General features: G+C 40.0%; 2 protein-coding genes across 3 annotated transcripts; both read right to left on the reverse strand.

Annotated features, from left to right (window-relative positions):
- Positions 1-692: 692 nt before the first annotated feature.
- LOC110054533 (uncharacterized) lies at positions 693-5,593 on the reverse strand. 2 transcript variants are annotated; one of them, XM_020760866.2, is made up of 4 exons: positions 5,065-5,593; positions 3,478-3,542; positions 3,299-3,388; positions 693-1,765 (listed from the first exon to the last, which is right to left on the reverse strand). In XM_020760866.2, the coding sequence occupies exons 1-4, from the start codon at positions 5,280-5,282 to the stop codon at positions 1,398-1,400; spliced, it is 741 nt and encodes a 246-aa protein (XP_020616525.2). In that variant the 5' UTR covers positions 5,283-5,593; the 3' UTR covers positions 693-1,397. The 2 variants fall into 2 exon arrangements, with proteins under 2 accessions (XP_020616525.2, XP_020616524.1); XM_020760865.2 differs by lacking the exon at positions 3,299-3,388.
- A 773-nt stretch (positions 5,594-6,366) lies between these two features.
- Positions 6,367-11,939, reverse strand: LOC110054620 (uncharacterized). Its single transcript, XM_020760972.2, has 3 exons — positions 10,787-11,939; positions 10,439-10,556; positions 6,367-6,765 (listed from the first exon to the last, which is right to left on the reverse strand). The coding sequence occupies exons 1-3, from the start codon at positions 11,715-11,717 to the stop codon at positions 6,678-6,680; spliced, it is 1,137 nt and encodes a 378-aa protein (XP_020616631.2). The 5' UTR covers positions 11,718-11,939; the 3' UTR covers positions 6,367-6,677.
- Positions 11,940-16,545: the final 4,606 nt, after the last annotated feature.

Raw genomic sequence — 16,545 nt, forward strand, 5'->3', positions numbered from 1 at the left:
AGAGAGACACTGTAAGAATAAAATATCTTTCCCAAGAATACGACGCGTGACTCCTGTTAGGTTTCGAACCTGGACATCTTGATAAGATATACATATAACTTTCGTAAACGTTTCCAGAGGTAAAACATGCACTAGGTAGCATTAGGTCTAGCAAATTTGCAATTAAGGTACTCCATGCTGCTCACATTTTCAAATTCTTGCAAACAACTTGAAAACGTTTGATTAGGTTTTATTTTTACTGATGGAAACCTGAGTCTGAATTGCATGCATCGTTAACTCAGTATGTTTTGCATCTCGTTAGCATTAAATTAATAGTAAATTTTGACCAGTTAACTCATTGTTAGATCTTTATTACAGGGAAATAATTCCTCGCAAACTGAGACATCACGCTTACAAGGAGGTAAAAAGTTACGCCAGTGCGCAATGGACGTATGTATATCCATGGCCATGGCCACGTCATGCAACGCAGTCCAAGACATCAAGGAAGCCAGGATCGAAACCGAGAAGGCATTGATGTCTCGTTCATTCCACGTTTAAAATGATTTCGTTGTCTCGCGGAAAGCGCATTTTAATCAGTTCCCTAAATTACCACAACATGGTGTTAGTGATGATTTTTTGTAGTGCACTGAGCATATGAAATGCTACTTCTAATGTACGTGTTAAAGCTAAAATAATAGCGTCTGAAAAAAAGCTGTCCGTAAGTATTTGTACTTTTTAATGGTTCACCTAAAAAATGCATCCCTAACACTGCGGTGCTTATAATGTTCTAGAACCTAAATATTAACCTATGAAACACCATTGAGACCATTGTCCCCCATCGACACGAGTTGTCTTACAAGAAAATGAATACTGAATATCCCAAGCCGCAAATTAAAAAGGGATTTTAATTTCTGTTCATTAATTTAAAGCTTAAGCAACTAGCCTTCAAACAAGCCAGAATATTCGCCAGAACGCAACTAAACTGGCCTCCGGTTACACTCTTACTAAGGAGTACTCTTTAAAACCTCTCGAACCACAAATTTGAGAATGAATTATATTTTCAATTTATGACATTCGGCTTTGGCCTTAAAACATACCAGTTTATAAGGGCCTCAACTAAAAGGGCCTTTATTATTTTTTTTGCTTTCCCACGAGTACTCTTAACATCCTGTAGGAGTTAACATATTCAAGAAATGGGTCATGCTGTCGCATCTGTGACTAAGAACCATACAAAGTTTTATTACTCCTCGAGGATAGATCATTTGAGAGACATTGTCTTTAAAGTGCGAGTGACCTATAGGGCGAATGATGATGCTTACATGGTCCTACATGGCGAATGCCTATCATTGAAACTTGTGAACGCATTATTTGTCCATTCAAGTTATTTATCAAATTTTCAGATCTAAAACTTTGATTTCTCAGTGCACCCTTAAAGGTCCACCTCGTACCAGTGAGAATGCGCGGCCATTGTAAGGCCCACTAAAATAAGGGCACGGAGTAAACATGTAGAGATAGACTGGTCTGCTGAAGAAGGACGGTGACAAGGGGCCTTGAGATCGCTTACAGTGACAGCAATGGCAACAGCATGGGCAACAGTGGCAGCAGTGGCAGCAGTGGCAACAGTGGCAGCAAGGACAGCAGTGATGATGATGATGATGTATATGATGACAACACTGATGACAACATGGGGTAGGACAGCAAGGGCAACAGCACGGAGAGCAGCATGGCTCCTCCGGTTTCTTCTTTGGTTCTTCTTCCGCTGCACCAGGAATAGGACACCAGCAACCTAAGAAAACAGGATTTAATGGATAAACAAATACGCTGCATAAATGTGCAACTTATTGCGATTTCTGTGCAGGGCCTTCTTATACAATCTAACTTTCCATCGCAAAGACCTATGATGTCAATGTGGATTGACATTCGGTTTAAGCCTTAGGGGAACAATTCTCCTTTAGAATTCATGGTCCTTTCAAAAGCTGAAAACAAACATTTCTGGAAAAGTTCCTCAGCCGATGCATTTATGCAGTACACGTTCATCTTGCAGTAATTTGAAAGATGGACAATGTTATTCCACCACAATTTTTTAATCAGTAATTATTATTTATGAGCCCTTTTTCCACCTTTATGAAGAAGACTGTTTTTTTTTTTTCTTCACATTCGGTGCAACGCAATTTTTGTCTATTTCCAAGATTACTTCTTAGCTTATGAGCAGCCTGGACTTTTTTGCTGCGCTCTAGTGTCTAAAAATGCCTTTCTGTTGTAATGTACTTTAGCGTGGTCTGTACTCTTATCGACAACGATACGTGTCATCACAGTCCACAACAAAATTTTGACCACTGTGATGACGCGTATCCGGCTGTCGATAAGAGTACAGACCACCCTAAACCACATTTTGATTTGTTTTTTACCACCATATAAACGTCAAAGAAAATGGTTTTTTTTTTCAGAGCGAGAGCTGAAAAAGGCATTGCGTGACACATCGACGTGAGCAGCGTTATCTGGACTCTTATCAACAACGGCAAATTAGCCAATCAGATCGCGAGATTCGTAGCAATTGTGGAAAAATATATTTTTAACTTTTTTTAGTCAGGAATTTTAACAATTGAACAGAAAACAACGCATGAACAGCATGAACAGCTTTAGAAAACGCTTTGTTTACTAAAATATCACACGATTCGAAAAGGCTGTTTCATTTTTACAGCTTTACGCAACCTAACGTTATCTAAAGGTTCAATATCACGCTGGTATAACCTCTTCCCTTGTCACGTCAAGGACCATCGACTCTATTCGGCTAGCTATCCTATCTAAGATTTTATCAATTTCATGCCGCATGCATTCAGTTCGTGGTTAAAGCTTGGTTTACACGTATGACGTACTCCGGAATAAGCATAAGCAAACGTGCAAGCACAAGCGCAAGTGTGTTCACACTTGCAATAAGCATAAGCACAAGGTGACGGTGTCTAAATTTTGAATAGCATTGTGCTTATGCTTGCGTCGTACGCGCAAACCAGCTAATAACGACTAGCGAGAGGCATGATAAAGGCACGATAAAGTGGTTGCGTTATCCCGGTTCACACAGGCGCCACGGCAACCGTAAGCACAAGAAGAAAAAGAGACTTTCTTCTCTTATGATTAAGTTGATGCTTGCACTTGTGCTTTTGTCGCCCACTTTACAAGTGACATTTTTTTTGCTTATGCTTGAGCTTATGCTTATGCTTTTGGTAATACGTACAAACTAAGCTTAACAGTTGAACTGAGTTTCTAAGTCGTCATGCACAGTGTACACAATCAGTGGTCATGCGGGTAGAAATTGACAAACCTCCATCGCATTCATGGTGACAACAGTCACATCCACATTGTGGCATACAGCCACCAACACATGGCTGACAACCATGGCAAATGTGGCATCCTGAAAAAAACAAATTTATACTTAAACAAGGATTAAGGAACCTGGCAACGAACAAATGCCAAAAATTATGTTATTTCAGTACGCCATACCATATCTTTTCCCCTTAGTTTTCCCTATATCATTGCTTTGTGCTGCGTTAGGGATGGACTCAGGTCTGCAAATATGAAGAATGACCATCTTTAGTATTTTGATAATGTTTGACTCCTATACCAGCACTTTTATTAAAATAAAACTATATAAGGTGGTTGGCAACAGTCTCCAGAACTTATTCTTTGAAAGATCAATAATTAATGATGATAATTTATTTACGATGATGTTACGATGACAATTTCTGAGAAAATTGAGGTGGTTGGGAAACGCTTCGGGATAATTTTATTTTAAATTTGAACTCTGGGTTACCGAGTTCTGTTTTTGCTGTTTTTGTTGTTGCTGTTGTTTTTGTTGTTAGCCGCCTTAATCAGTGTATGTTCATCCAGAACCAGGCTGCTGCAATTCGTCACCATGCCGATCGTACGTAAATCACACAGTTTTTCTTATGCGCTTGGCCGTTCGTTTCTTGAAAGTGAGACACTAGATCAATCTTTGTTGATATCATCATTTACATCTCCAAGTTAAAACATTCATCCGGTTTACATACATCCAAGCATTGATTGTGTTGCCCACTGGACTTTCTATGGCTTGGCATAAAACTGTTATGCAACGCTCTCTCGTGGTATACCATGGAATATCCCACACGTCACTTGTATTTTCTTGGTATACACACTCGTTTAAAGGGTCGTGTGTATACCTAAAAAATACAAGTGACTCGTAAGATATTCCATGGTATACCACTCGAAAGCGTTGCATAACTGGTATGTATACCATCCCAAGCACGTTGATACTTGCCACCCAGTCACCAGCCACCATGTCATACAAACATCTCTAGATTTCACGTTTTGAACAGTTCTCTTTGATAATCCAATTTGCTTCCTAATCAACATCTGCTACAATCATTACATGAGACCGTCGTTACAGGTTTGCAAGACTAAATTTCTTTCTCGAGTGGATTTTGCCAATGCGGAGATCAAACTGTACAGACGTACGAAAAGATCTCCTTATTGACAACAAGCTCCCCAATAGTAAACGGAACTGAAAGATGTGCTTGATGAAGATCAACCAACAATGTAGAAAAGAATAGACTTGGCTCTCCTATCTCAACAGCCGGGGTCGTAGCCTGTAACAGGCAAATCGAGGCACTTGTCTCAGTCATTTTTTTCCCGGTTTTTGTTCTTTTTAGCCATCAGAAGACAATGTCACCATGGAGTTGCCTCCGTCATATTTTTTTCTTCCTTAGACATTGCCTCAGTCATAATTCATTTTTGGCTACTACCTTGAATCAGAATTAAGACTTAAAAGTATGTAGTATAACAAAACCAGACTCTCCTTTTTCTACAGGTCAGTGATTCCTGTGTCTTTGGATGAAATTGGTCGATGATCTCTTGACATTCAGTTTTTTATATTTGACAACATTTTCAAACCAGCCTTTTCCCGCTTGTTAATTTTGATTCATCGCTCACTGTTTCAGATTATTTGTTATGTCTGTCATGTTTGATACACAACCATAATCTCCAATGTCTTTACATTTTCACAATGGATAGGGAAAATATGACAACTGCGAGAATATAACATTTTCCTACCTTGAGACTCTTCCTTCTGCACGTAGCTTTCCCGATGTCCTTCTTGTAGAAATTACTTCGTTAGTTTTCAAGTTAACATCTTTCCGTCCACTCGTGTTTAATTTTGAGAAACTCCTCGAGGTTTTCGTGTTATTCCCTTGAACAATTCCCTCAGAAATTACCGCGGCATAGAATATGACAGAAGAAAATAAAAAATTCACGAGGATTTTCGGTTTCATTGCCTTCTAGATAAGTCCCATGTTTTCTTAAAACTGGGTGCTAATGGAAAAATTGCATGGTTGAAATTATTTTTACCTCTGGATCGCTTGTTGGAGGTTCGTTTCCATGCGAGGAAATTATAAATCTTACATCACAGCTCCATTCAATGTCTGTCCCCACCTCTTTTATTTTCAACGCTTCGAGTAACCAGGTCATGGAAATCACACGAGAAGGAATTTCATTGGGTTAACATGGCACATTCATTTCTGGTACCAGCGATGTAAAGTTTGCTTGTCATTTCCTTTCAGGAAAGAGCACAAACGGCAGCATTCTTCGATACACTAAACGTGTTTCAAACTAATTTAAAATATGTAAAACAGATTCCAAAATTTCGTCTGGTTTATGAATTAAATTTCGTTGATTATGCGAAAAACAATTAAATGAACAGGTCAAGCCGTTTTCCATGAAGCTGGTAGCAAGTGAACTGATATATAATTTCACGCTGTTTTGCATTTTGGAATGCAATATTCTCTAACGAATTCTTTTTCTATGATACTAAACGCTCTGTAGTCTTGAACAAAATTATTGATTATTCCTAAAACGAAGTAAACCGGTTGACAAACCCGTCCAACTATTTCATTATCATCTCAGCAGGTAAGTGTCAGGTACAGTCGTACTTTTCCTCTTTCCATCACTGCAATTCTGACCAAGACTATTGCTTGCCAGAAAATACTAATTATTGAGAAAAATCGTACAGTGTAATAGAAAAGAAAACAGACGAAAAGGAAGAAGGAGATGTTTTTTCCTTGGAAGAAAAACTGGTATGACATAAGGTAAATTAAAACGGTTGTCGAAAGGAGGATATATTTGGAAAACAGACTATCTTATTAAGACAACGAGACAACGCGACTCCGTGATTTTGTATGCGTCTTAATTACAGTGCACCAAGTGAAATTAAAGCAAAGCATACATGCAGGTTAACCCTTAAGAAAATCGTTTTAATTTGAAGAAAATTTACAGTTTTAGTTGACCCCCTTGTAGGTCATCCTTGTTATTGATGTCACAAATTAACACTCGATACGAAGTTAGAAATTATAAATGACCTTTTTTTTTTGTTTAAGCTTCATCCTGTTTTTAATTTTTTGTTTCTAACATACTTCGATTTAAACTTAGAGGGTTGCTCGCTAGTACTTGACTTCTGGACAATTCAACCTAAAAACTTGCTACGGGTTCAATTAGTTCCCTGTTTGCCCTTTTTTAATCGATCACCAAGGCAACGTGAAGCACAACAAACACAAACAGTAACAGTTGCTTTCAATGTATTTCCTCAATGAATACCAAGTCAAACCATTAGTATCAATACAATGTGGACACTAAATTGTAACAACTTAAGCACATCTATGGAAGCACATTTTTTAGGGATACCAAAACTGAAACGGTGTCACTTGACGGCGCAGCTTTGCCATATACTGGTGCACTCGTTTAGAATATGGAACCTTCGTCCTGTTGGTTTGAAATAAATGCAGGAAAAGTTAAACACTGATAGTCAGTCAATCTCTACTAACTAGGATATTGCCCAGTAGTATGTCTAAATCCTTCTCCGGAACTGTGTGGAAAAGAGAAAAAGGTCGCCATTTAATAGACGACATTCAGCACACTTGTGTTTGATAGTATAGTATAGCTCAGCCAATAGGTTGCAACATTTTTAGTACATCACTTTTAGAATTCATACAATACTAATAAATGCTTTTTGACCTTTCCAGCGCTTTTTGTTTATTTTTCTTTTATCTTCATGTTTGCTCAATTTTAAGTTTTGGAAATGGTTTGCATTGGATATATGGTGAAACTGAATTAAGAGGCTGTCTCTGTAAAAACCGACCACTGATTTTACTTTGAAAATTCGATTTTTCTCATAAGCTGGGATTTCGAAGCCCTTACCTAGGTAAAGTTAAAGTCTGCATGCGAGCCAAGTGGCCCATCAGGCCGGAGCTTATCCCGGTTTCCGTAGCATGAAGCGATTAGGAGTATTTCTACTCCCCCCTGGATGGGATGCTAGTCCATCGCAGGGTTACCCCCAGCATTAAGTTCGCCGGTACCCATTTATACACCTGGGTGGAGAGAGGCACTGTGAGAGTAAAGTGTCTTGCCCAAGAACACAACACAATGTCCCTGGCCAGGGCTCGAACCCGGACCGCTCGATCCGGAGACGAGCGCACTAACCATGAGGCCACCGCGCCTCCCAGCCCTTACCTAGTCAATCACTAAAATGAGTTTTATTTGATTGAAAATTCTAATTGAAGTTTTCTAGGATTGATTGAAGTTCGGTCCGCTCGACACAAGTTTCATGCCTGCCGAAACTGGAAATTTTTCCGGCGCTCTAAAAAAAATAATATTCGCTCAAAAGTCTCAATTCTTTTTTTCAACTATAGATATATCATAGTAGTTTGCTTAGCCATGTTGCAATTATAATTCAATGTTGTTCCTTCAACGGTTAAATGAAGATTTTCTACCCGTTAAATCGAATTTTGAACCAAACGCGAAAATAGCTCTACTTTGATGGCACGTTTTAAAAATGTGGCACCTGTTTGAAACTGCCGAACTACATGAATAGAAAGTATGAATGTCCCTTAATTTAAAACAATAATAAAATTTGTCTGCCCACTAGGTTTTCAAAACTAACGACCGCTTAAAGTTCAGGAAATTTTGAAAATATTCCAGTGAGTAACTAACACACTCGCCTTCGTAAAGTGCTCCGATAAATTCACGTAAATTTCTTACCTGGTTTCAAGATTAAAGTTTTGGTCCTTTGTAGCGATCCTTGAAACCTAGGTAGCATTAAAACTGCCAGCTTTTCCTTCCAGCTGTAGGTTTGTATATAAAGTATATTTATACGTTCCTCATCTGTGTCGAGGGTGACCGTCACATACTTCGATGTTCTTTGTATTACTAGCCATTGTTTTCCTCGAAGCCGGTTTAATCATGTAGAGTCCTCTTGAAAGGTTTTTAGAAGCACTCTTTTGGTCAACTCTCGGCACAAATACATGTATGAACAGTAAACGGTGATCCGGGAAGCCAAGGAAGAATTGATAAATGCCACGGCCATTTTGTGTTTACGACAGGTGTTTTAGTTCCCAATCTTCCCGTGAGTATCACATCATTGATTCCCGTTGAGAAGGAACAGGAAGAGAGATGGGCGGAACACTTTGAGGAAGTACTTAACAAAGAGGCCCCGGAGGAGCCAGCTGTTGCTCATGATGCTGAGGAAGACCTTGACATTAGCATTGAACCACCCACTAAAGAAGAGATCGTGGAAGCCATAGAGATCTTAAGAATGGTAAAGCACCTGGGTAGGACCAGCTTAATGCTGAGCACTTTAAATGTCATCCAGAGCTTGCAGCAGAGATATTACTCCCACTCTTTGCTAAGGTGTGGAATAGTGAGCGTATACCAAGTGACTGGAGCAAAGGGGTCATCATACTAATTCGTAAGAAAGGCACACTTTCTGACTGTAATAATTGGCGGGGTATCACTCTTTTATCCCTACCTAGTAAAATCTTCTGTAAGGTTATTGTGAAACGTCTTTCTTTGGCGATCAATGAAGTGCTGCGACAGGAACAAGCCGGTTTTAGAAAAGGCCGAGGCTGTGCAGAACACATTTTCTCCTTGAGAAACATCATTGAGCAGTGTCATGAATGGCAGAGAGGATTGTACATCAATTTTATCAATTTCCAGAAGGCTTTTGATAGCGTGCACAGAGAGAGTCTATGGAGTATCCTCAGGGCATATGGAATACCTGCACACATTGTCCGAGTGATAAAGCAATGCTACACTGACTTTTGTTGCTCAGTTGGAGGCTCTGACCTGAGCTTCCACGTCAAATCGGGTGTCCGACAAGGATGTGTTATGTCAGCGCTACTGTTTAACATTGTCATCGATTGGGTGCTGTCGCGAGCTACTGAAGACAGAAGGAGAGGAATACGCTGGACGCTGTCAACTGTTCTGGAGGATTTGGATTATGCTGATGACATTGCTTTGCTATCCCATTCTTTTAGTGACATGCAGGTGAAAACTGACTAGCTTAACAGATTCTCTCGGCAGGTAGGGCTTAAGATCAGCCCTCAGAAGACAAAAGTATTGCTGTCAACATCTCAGCACCATTGCCCATCAAGGTGGGACAGCTAGACCTTGAAACGACCCAACAATTTACCTATCTGGGCAGTACAGTCTGCAGTAGTGGGGGAGGGGGGGCTGACATCGACATCCGACAGAGGATTGGTAAAGCTAGAGGGGCCTTTGCAAAATTGCGACCCGTGTGGAGAAGCAGAAACTACAGCAGAAGAACGAAGATTAAGATCTACCAAGCTTGTGTACTCTCTGAACTACTCTACGGATCTCAATGTTGGAGAATGACTGTGCATGACTTGAGAAAGCTGCAAAGCTTTCACACATCTTGTCTCCGAAAAATCTTGCACTTCTTTTGCCCAAAAAAGATCTCCAACAATGAGCTCTTTAAATTGACAGAACAGGAGGACATGAGTATTGTTCATACACGGAAACGATGGAGTTGGGTTGGTCATGTGCTCCGCAGAGAATCTACCAGCATTTCTAAAGTTGCTCTCAGATGGACACCAGAGGGTAAAAGAAAAAAAAGAGGCCGTCCAAAATCCACCTGGAGAAGAACTGCAGAAACAGAACTTCAGGCATTAAATCTTACCTGGGGGCAAGCTTAACGGCTTGCAAAGGACCGACAGGAATGGAGGCGACTCGTTGATGCCCTATGCGCCACTGGGCGTTTAAAGGACTCATCTGATCAAAACTCATTTTAGTGATTGACTAGGTAAGGGCTTCGAAATCCCAGCTTATGAGAAAAAATCGAATTTTCGAAGTGAAATCAGTGGTCGGTTTTTACAGAGACAGCTTCTTAATAACTCTTGTCTTAAGCTTTAGGTTTTTCCTGTTACCCTTTCAGCAATGCTTCCCACTTGCATAACGCGATTCAGACGGTCACGGGCGCGTTACATTAGAGAACGCAGCTGCATTTAAAAGGCATAATGAGGTTATTTCTCTTGGGCACTAAATAGTTTCTGATAAATAGGGTTGAATCTGCAAAAAGCTTTGATATGCTGATGTTTTTTGTGATGGTTCACAAATAAAAGTTACTTAAACAGGAACTGACCTCTTGAGAAACTTTTCGAAACGGCGAAACGCGGGGAAAAGATATCCTGGTGGAAGGATGAGCTGGCGGCGATCTCCTTTCTCTTGCTTTTTGTTTTTACTTGCTTCTTTCTCAGGCCCTAGATAAGAAAGAGAATTTCAAACGTTAAAGAAGCTCGATCAAGGGTGCGGATCTAAATGTTCTTAGCACTGCAGGTGGGTCTTGTAAGATACACAGATAGCTAATATGAGCTCTTGTTTCCACATTAATCGATGGTTTATTTATGTATACTTCTTTTTTAAGCTTAATCAGATATATGGTCGTCAGACAAAACAAAGAATATAGCATAAAAGTAAAATAATAAATTACCTTCACTGTCTTCTGCGAAGATATCATAGTGATAATCGCCACACTCGGTTGTGTACCCACAGCAACAGCAAGGGGAAATCTGGAAAGGACATCCACATGCCGCTAACCCACAACCACAGGGTGCAGCGCAACCCTGACAGAGTGGGTCCAGACTTCCGCAACCACATCCACAACCGCAGCCACAAGGCTGTGCACATCCACAGCCACAACTTTGTGGGCATCCACAGCAGCAAGATTGTGCACATGTGCAAGGACATTCATGGGTAACGTGATGAAGGTGATGCACGCAGCAATCGTGATGCACGCAACAGTCGTAGTCGTGATCGTGGTGATGATGACAACAACAACAACATGGCTGACAGCAGCAACACGGCTGGCAACAGCAACAGCAGCAGCCACAACAATTGTTTCCGTTATTTTTGCCACCGTTATTGTTATTATTTGTGCCACAGCAACATCCACAATTATTGTTATTGACGTCATTGTCCTCGTTCTTAGTAGCTGCTGGTTTGGTCTGATCACCCTGTGCTATTTGCCGAGCAGGCTGTTTACTAGGTGTCACACTCATACTGAGTTGATGGCTTTGATTTAATTCCCCGGGTCTCTTTTCAAGTGAGTCTTGTTGAGTCGCTTTGCCAACAACGTAAACGCCCTGGTGGTTTGACAGAGGCGGAGCTTGTTGAGCCGCTTTGCCAATAACATGAACGCCCTGATGGTTTGACAAAGGCGGGGCTAAGTTAGAATTTTGAGAAGGCGCGGTCTTTACCAATGGAAGTCCAAGTCGTAGTTTAGGATTTCTCAAACTTGGGCTAACACCAAACGGACCACGGGATTGTTGATTATTCCCATAGATCGGATTAGGAGCTACCGCGTTGTCTGTTGTCAAAAAGGCACTCAGAAAAACCGACACCCATAAAGACAGAAGTGCCATTTCTGAGGATTCCAAACAAATATTTTTAGAGAAGTGGGATGTACCAAATCACTTAAAAACAAATTGAAAACGCTGGCAATAGGTCATTACCTCATGAAACTACCTGCCAAATCACTTCAAATATCGCTCAAAAGCGTTGACATCTACCGTTCAGACATTAGAAACCTGCTAGATCTATGCTCTTGAAACAATGGGATCTATGTTCCTGTCAACACAAGGTCAAAAAAACGATCTATAATTGCATACTTAATATATCAAAGGCGACGATGCGTGTTATTAACCTTGGATATCTCACCGCGGTGTCAAAAAAGCGTCTAGAATTGTGTAGTTAATATATATTGAAGGTAACGATGCGTGTTATTAAAGCTGGATATCTTACCAAGGTTTCACTAAAACCCATTTCTAAAATCCTCGGCAGTCCAAACCCTAGCAGGTCATGAAAATGAAAGGTTATGAAAAAAAAAAACACACTTAATTTAACACCGCCCACGACCCTCTCTGCCCTATAGGGTTACACAGTATCTGTATTTAACGTACCCGAGTTGCGTTGCCGTCTGCAGTTGAGTGGGTCCTTGAGATATTTTTCACTCCCCACGCCTCACACCCAGAATCCACCATAATGAATTCGCCTTTGCGTATTCTCTACATGTTGTCGTCCGTTTGCAGAGGATTACCTTAAATCATAGTGTTCTCTACCAGTTGACTACACTCTACCAGAATTGTTTTGCGTGTTTTATACTTTCTCGCTTCGATCTGATCTTTCTTCTAGTGTGTAATACGTGCTGAATCTGAATCTTGCGTTACCGTATCCTTTTTCGGAGGTTCTGTCATGTATTTGGGTGAGCAAAAGCAATCTACGCGGGTTTCCGGAGGCCTTGGACATGCCTTCTCTGTTCCGTTGACTCGCATTTGCCACTATGTTCTCCCTGCTTTACATGCCCTCTTTTGGCCCATTTTTTATGATGTTTTAACTAAGGCGCAGTAATGGGGGCAAATATTTCTTGCAACTTGTTGTGCATTATACAAGTGAATATATGAAAGAACATGTATTTGAACTACGGAGAAAGACGTGAAGACACGATTGATCATCACAGTTATACACAAAACTTAAGTAGCTGTGAAATTAAAGCCTGAAAAAAACATCAGGCTTGAACGAGATTCGAATCCTTGACCTCTGCGATACGGTGCAGTGCTGAGGCCTCAGGCTTTAATGTCACAACTTGTTAAGTTGTGTGTATAACTGCGATGATCTATCATGTCTTGTCGCGCATTGTTGCATTAGAAAGTGGTGTTTTTGCCTATTACAACCCGTATTACAAGTTGGCAAACCCCAATGAAAATGTTTCCGCTACGTGCGACACGTGAGTAGTACACGTAGAAACCATTGTGGCACCACCAGCTGTAGAGAACTTGATCCTCTTATTGCTTATAACCGTAGCCGCATTTCGCGCTCGCCCAAGCGTATCGTCACGTCAGTTCCGTCATTATTTCAACTTGTGTTCTCTCCTGTAATCTAGGTCCTTTTGTCTTGTCTTCCCTAATCTATAGTGTATGATTTCACTACTATAACTTCCCTTCTAGATTTCAGGATCGAACCTTATTTGCTCGTGTTTTAAGTGGATTACCCTGTATCTGGATTTTGATGATCCTAGAGCGTTTCCGCGCACACTCCTTCAACGCCAAGTAATGCGGGCAAAATGTCCTCTGTGACGTCTCGCGCAACATTGCTTTTGGGTGGAACTTAGGAATTTAAAAGCCGTTTACGAACCTCTCTCTCTCTCTTGTAGCGTGTTTCAGTTGCCATCAAATATATTTCGGCTTATTTCATGAAGAAAAAATGTCTGTCGCTATGCCGTAATGTTGCTTAGCAATGTCTTTGACAGAAACCGCACGATCAGTTAGTAGGGAGTTTACGAAACCACGACGGCAACGGCAACGGGAACGTCACTGAACAAAAGAATTAATGAGCAGTACAATGGCTCTGCACGTGCGTTATAATTCTTGGTACATTTCTTTGCCGTCCTTTGCAAGACAACAACATGAAATGACCAATTTTGCGTTGCCTGGCGAACGTGAACCACGACTGCTAATTTTTCAAATTTTTATTTCAAATTTATCGCTGTGTTCGGATTTAGTTTTGCGATAGTTTTGACAGTGATAAACAAAGTAAATGACTTTAGAGTATCGCGAGATTCGTACGTAAAATATAAATCCATTTTTTTTAAATTGACGTTGTCCTCGGCGTCGCCGTTGTAGTTTCGTTAACTCCCTAAGGAGTTTCAGCCAAGGTGGTAGGGAAGGTGAGTGATTGTAGCGCTCGCTTCCCACCAATGTGGCCTGGGTTTGAGCCCTGGACCCGGCGTCATAAGCGAGTTAAGGTTTTTGTGAGCACTTTAGCCTACACCTTGCTACCGCCCTACCGTCCGCGGAATTTATTTGTCTACGTGTCGCGTATCGTGAGGTCTTCTGGGAGGAAATGAGTAGGCTTATATGACTTGAGCGTTCGATATGGCGGCCATTGCTGTTTTGAGTACAAGTAATATTTTTGCACAGCTTACCGTCGCGAGTTGGTTGCAGTCTTTCAAGGTGATTTATTTTCCATTTCTAAATTGTTTTGCCACATTTCTGTTATATATTATCTTTCTTCCCGCACTGCCCTCGAGAACTGTGTACTGTGTGTCATTTCGCTTAGATCTTCGTGAGAAAATTTCTTCAGCGATACAAGATTTGTTTTGCTCACGCAAGCAATTAATAACTTATCCAAGCTCGGTTCGTGTTCAGTGTGGATTGAACGGGAGAAGTATTCGCTTTCGCAAGCACTCACTTCTTTACCCAAACGAGTGTCAGTTATTGGACTCTATTGTTATCACGTAAATCGTATACACGTACTTGTGCTGTGCAGTCATATTGAGCAGCATTGAATGCAGTCAAACTGCTGAACTTTCATGTACTAGAGCTGTTTGTTAACTACATGACAATATGAACTGCCAGTATGGGGACATCAATTGACCAATACCGGTCAAGGAAGCGAAGGATGCCTTGTCACATGTTCAACAGGGACGAATTCTCACCATGCATGTCTTAGCTAAATGTGTTTTAGTTAACAACATTGAAACAATTCTGGACATGTACAGAAATGATGGGCTACATTTTGTCTACATCCCATTGTTTGTAAGGGGAAGTAAATGATGTGGAGAACACTTCAGGCCCTGCAGTATTTGATAACGCCGATCCAACAACCACTGTGTCTGCTGGCCACAAGTCGAGGAACTAACAGAAGCACACTTGGTGAAAACGATGGCAAGCAGTGTGTTGCAAATTATGTTCACTTGATTATTGTTAAAATTTACTATCAAATTAATTAGAAGACACTGTACTCAGAGTATGCTTATTGGATCTAGCCTATACAGTTCTACAAGATATTAATTCTGTCCAAAAAAAATGTGTATTTGGCGTTAACTGTTACAATGCGGTTAACTAATTTTCCAGGAATAATTTCGGTTTTTGCCAGAATGTACATTCAATGCAACGTAATGCAATATAATACATTGTTCATTATTTTTACTCTCGACAACAAACAATGTCAAATATATGTCTCTTAAAAATTCACTTGCAGAAGCATTTTCAAATAATTTTCTCAAACTCATAAAAATAACTTATAAAGTTTAAACAATGTAAATCATAACTGTGATGGTGTTTGGATATCTGACCTTAATTGGCATCGATGTTGTAATTTTAATTCGCCTTTTTCTTCTTAGTTTTAGTTTCAATTGAGAAGATAGGTATACATGTACTTATGTATATAGTGTATCAAACACAGAAGACCACATTCCATCACATTTGCAACACCTCAAATTTTGTCAAAAATTCTCTGCTGTGTGTTAGATTTTAAACACTCTTCTCCATATTTGGAAATTGGTTAAACAAGGTCTTTCATGCTTGATTTATTACATCATTGATACTACAATTATTGTTTGTTACAGTTTTGAAGAAGTCAGAGCAAAGCTTTGACATATTTTTAATTTAACTTGGGGGATTTGCATGGGATACCCTGTTGAAGAGCTTAAAAAGCTATAATATTTGCAATTGTGTTGCTCGCAAACATGGACTGGTCCTTCAAAATGAAAGGTGTACTGCACATGTCTTTATTTGTGGTTGTCAAGCTGATATGCAACAAGCTCAACACGACCAGGAATGTGATTACAGTGAATGAATGTGTGTACAAGAAATTGTCCTAAAAAAGCTGACAACAGTTGCATTGTGTTCTTCAAAAAGCTTTTAATTAATTAACTTCCCTCTGTGAATAGCATGATAAAAAATGTTATTATCTTTTTGTCTTTTAAAACAGATCCAGCTGATCAAAGTAGTATTGGGTTTGACAAAAAATTATAGCACCTACAGTGAGAGACATCTGTAACAGGTCATGTGAGCATAAGAACCTAGTAAACCAGAGTGGAGCACATTGAGTAATGTGGAACACTCCTTTAGACATAATTTTGATGTTTGTCATGTAGCATTTGACTTTTTATCAAGTTCAAGCTGATAAACCTGTACTGTATACTTTTCATGTGAGTTGTTGAAGCCCTATCACACAACTCTTTATACAACTGTATGCTAACAGCCACTTGAAGATTAATATTGAATTCAGAAACAACACGGATGCATTCTTCTATCCAGAGACTATTGTGCAAACTACTGGTCAATCATCAACATAAACTTTTAACATCACAAGGATCTACATGTATCATAAGAAGTATGCAAACTATTTAAACCATAAGTTTTCTTATATTTTATTCTTACTGCCTTTACAGTAACATTTTACCACATT

Source organism: Orbicella faveolata, unplaced genomic scaffold, assembly GCF_042242905.1.
Source record: "Orbicella faveolata isolate gen_17 unplaced genomic scaffold, um_ofav_v1 contig_1, whole genome shotgun sequence".
Taxonomy (NCBI): Eukaryota; Metazoa; Cnidaria; class Anthozoa; order Scleractinia; family Merulinidae; genus Orbicella; species Orbicella faveolata.

Excerpts from the sequence above, each read along its gene's own strand:
- LOC110054533 (XM_020760866.2), bottom strand. The coding sequence starts at position 5,282 with ATGAAACCGAAAATCCTCGTGAATTTTTTATTTTCTTCTGTCATATTC. Across the intron at positions 3,389-3,477 it reads AACTAAGGGGAAAAGATATG|GATGCCACATTTGCCATGGT; the intron begins GTATGGCGTACT and ends TGTTTTTTTCAG. Across the intron at positions 1,766-3,298 it reads TCACCATGAATGCGATGGAG|GTTGCTGGTGTCCTATTCCT; the intron begins GTTTGTCAATTT and ends CTGTTTTCTTAG.
- LOC110054620 (XM_020760972.2), bottom strand. The coding sequence starts at position 11,717 with ATGGCACTTCTGTCTTTATGGGTGTCGGTTTTTCTGAGTGCCTTTTTG. Across the intron at positions 10,557-10,786 it reads CTTCGCAGAAGACAGTGAAG|GGCCTGAGAAAGAAGCAAGT; the intron begins GTAATTTATTAT and ends TTTCTTATCTAG. Across the intron at positions 6,766-10,438 it reads TTCGAAAAGTTTCTCAAGAG|GACGAAGGTTCCATATTCTA; the intron begins GTCAGTTCCTGT and ends TCAAACCAACAG.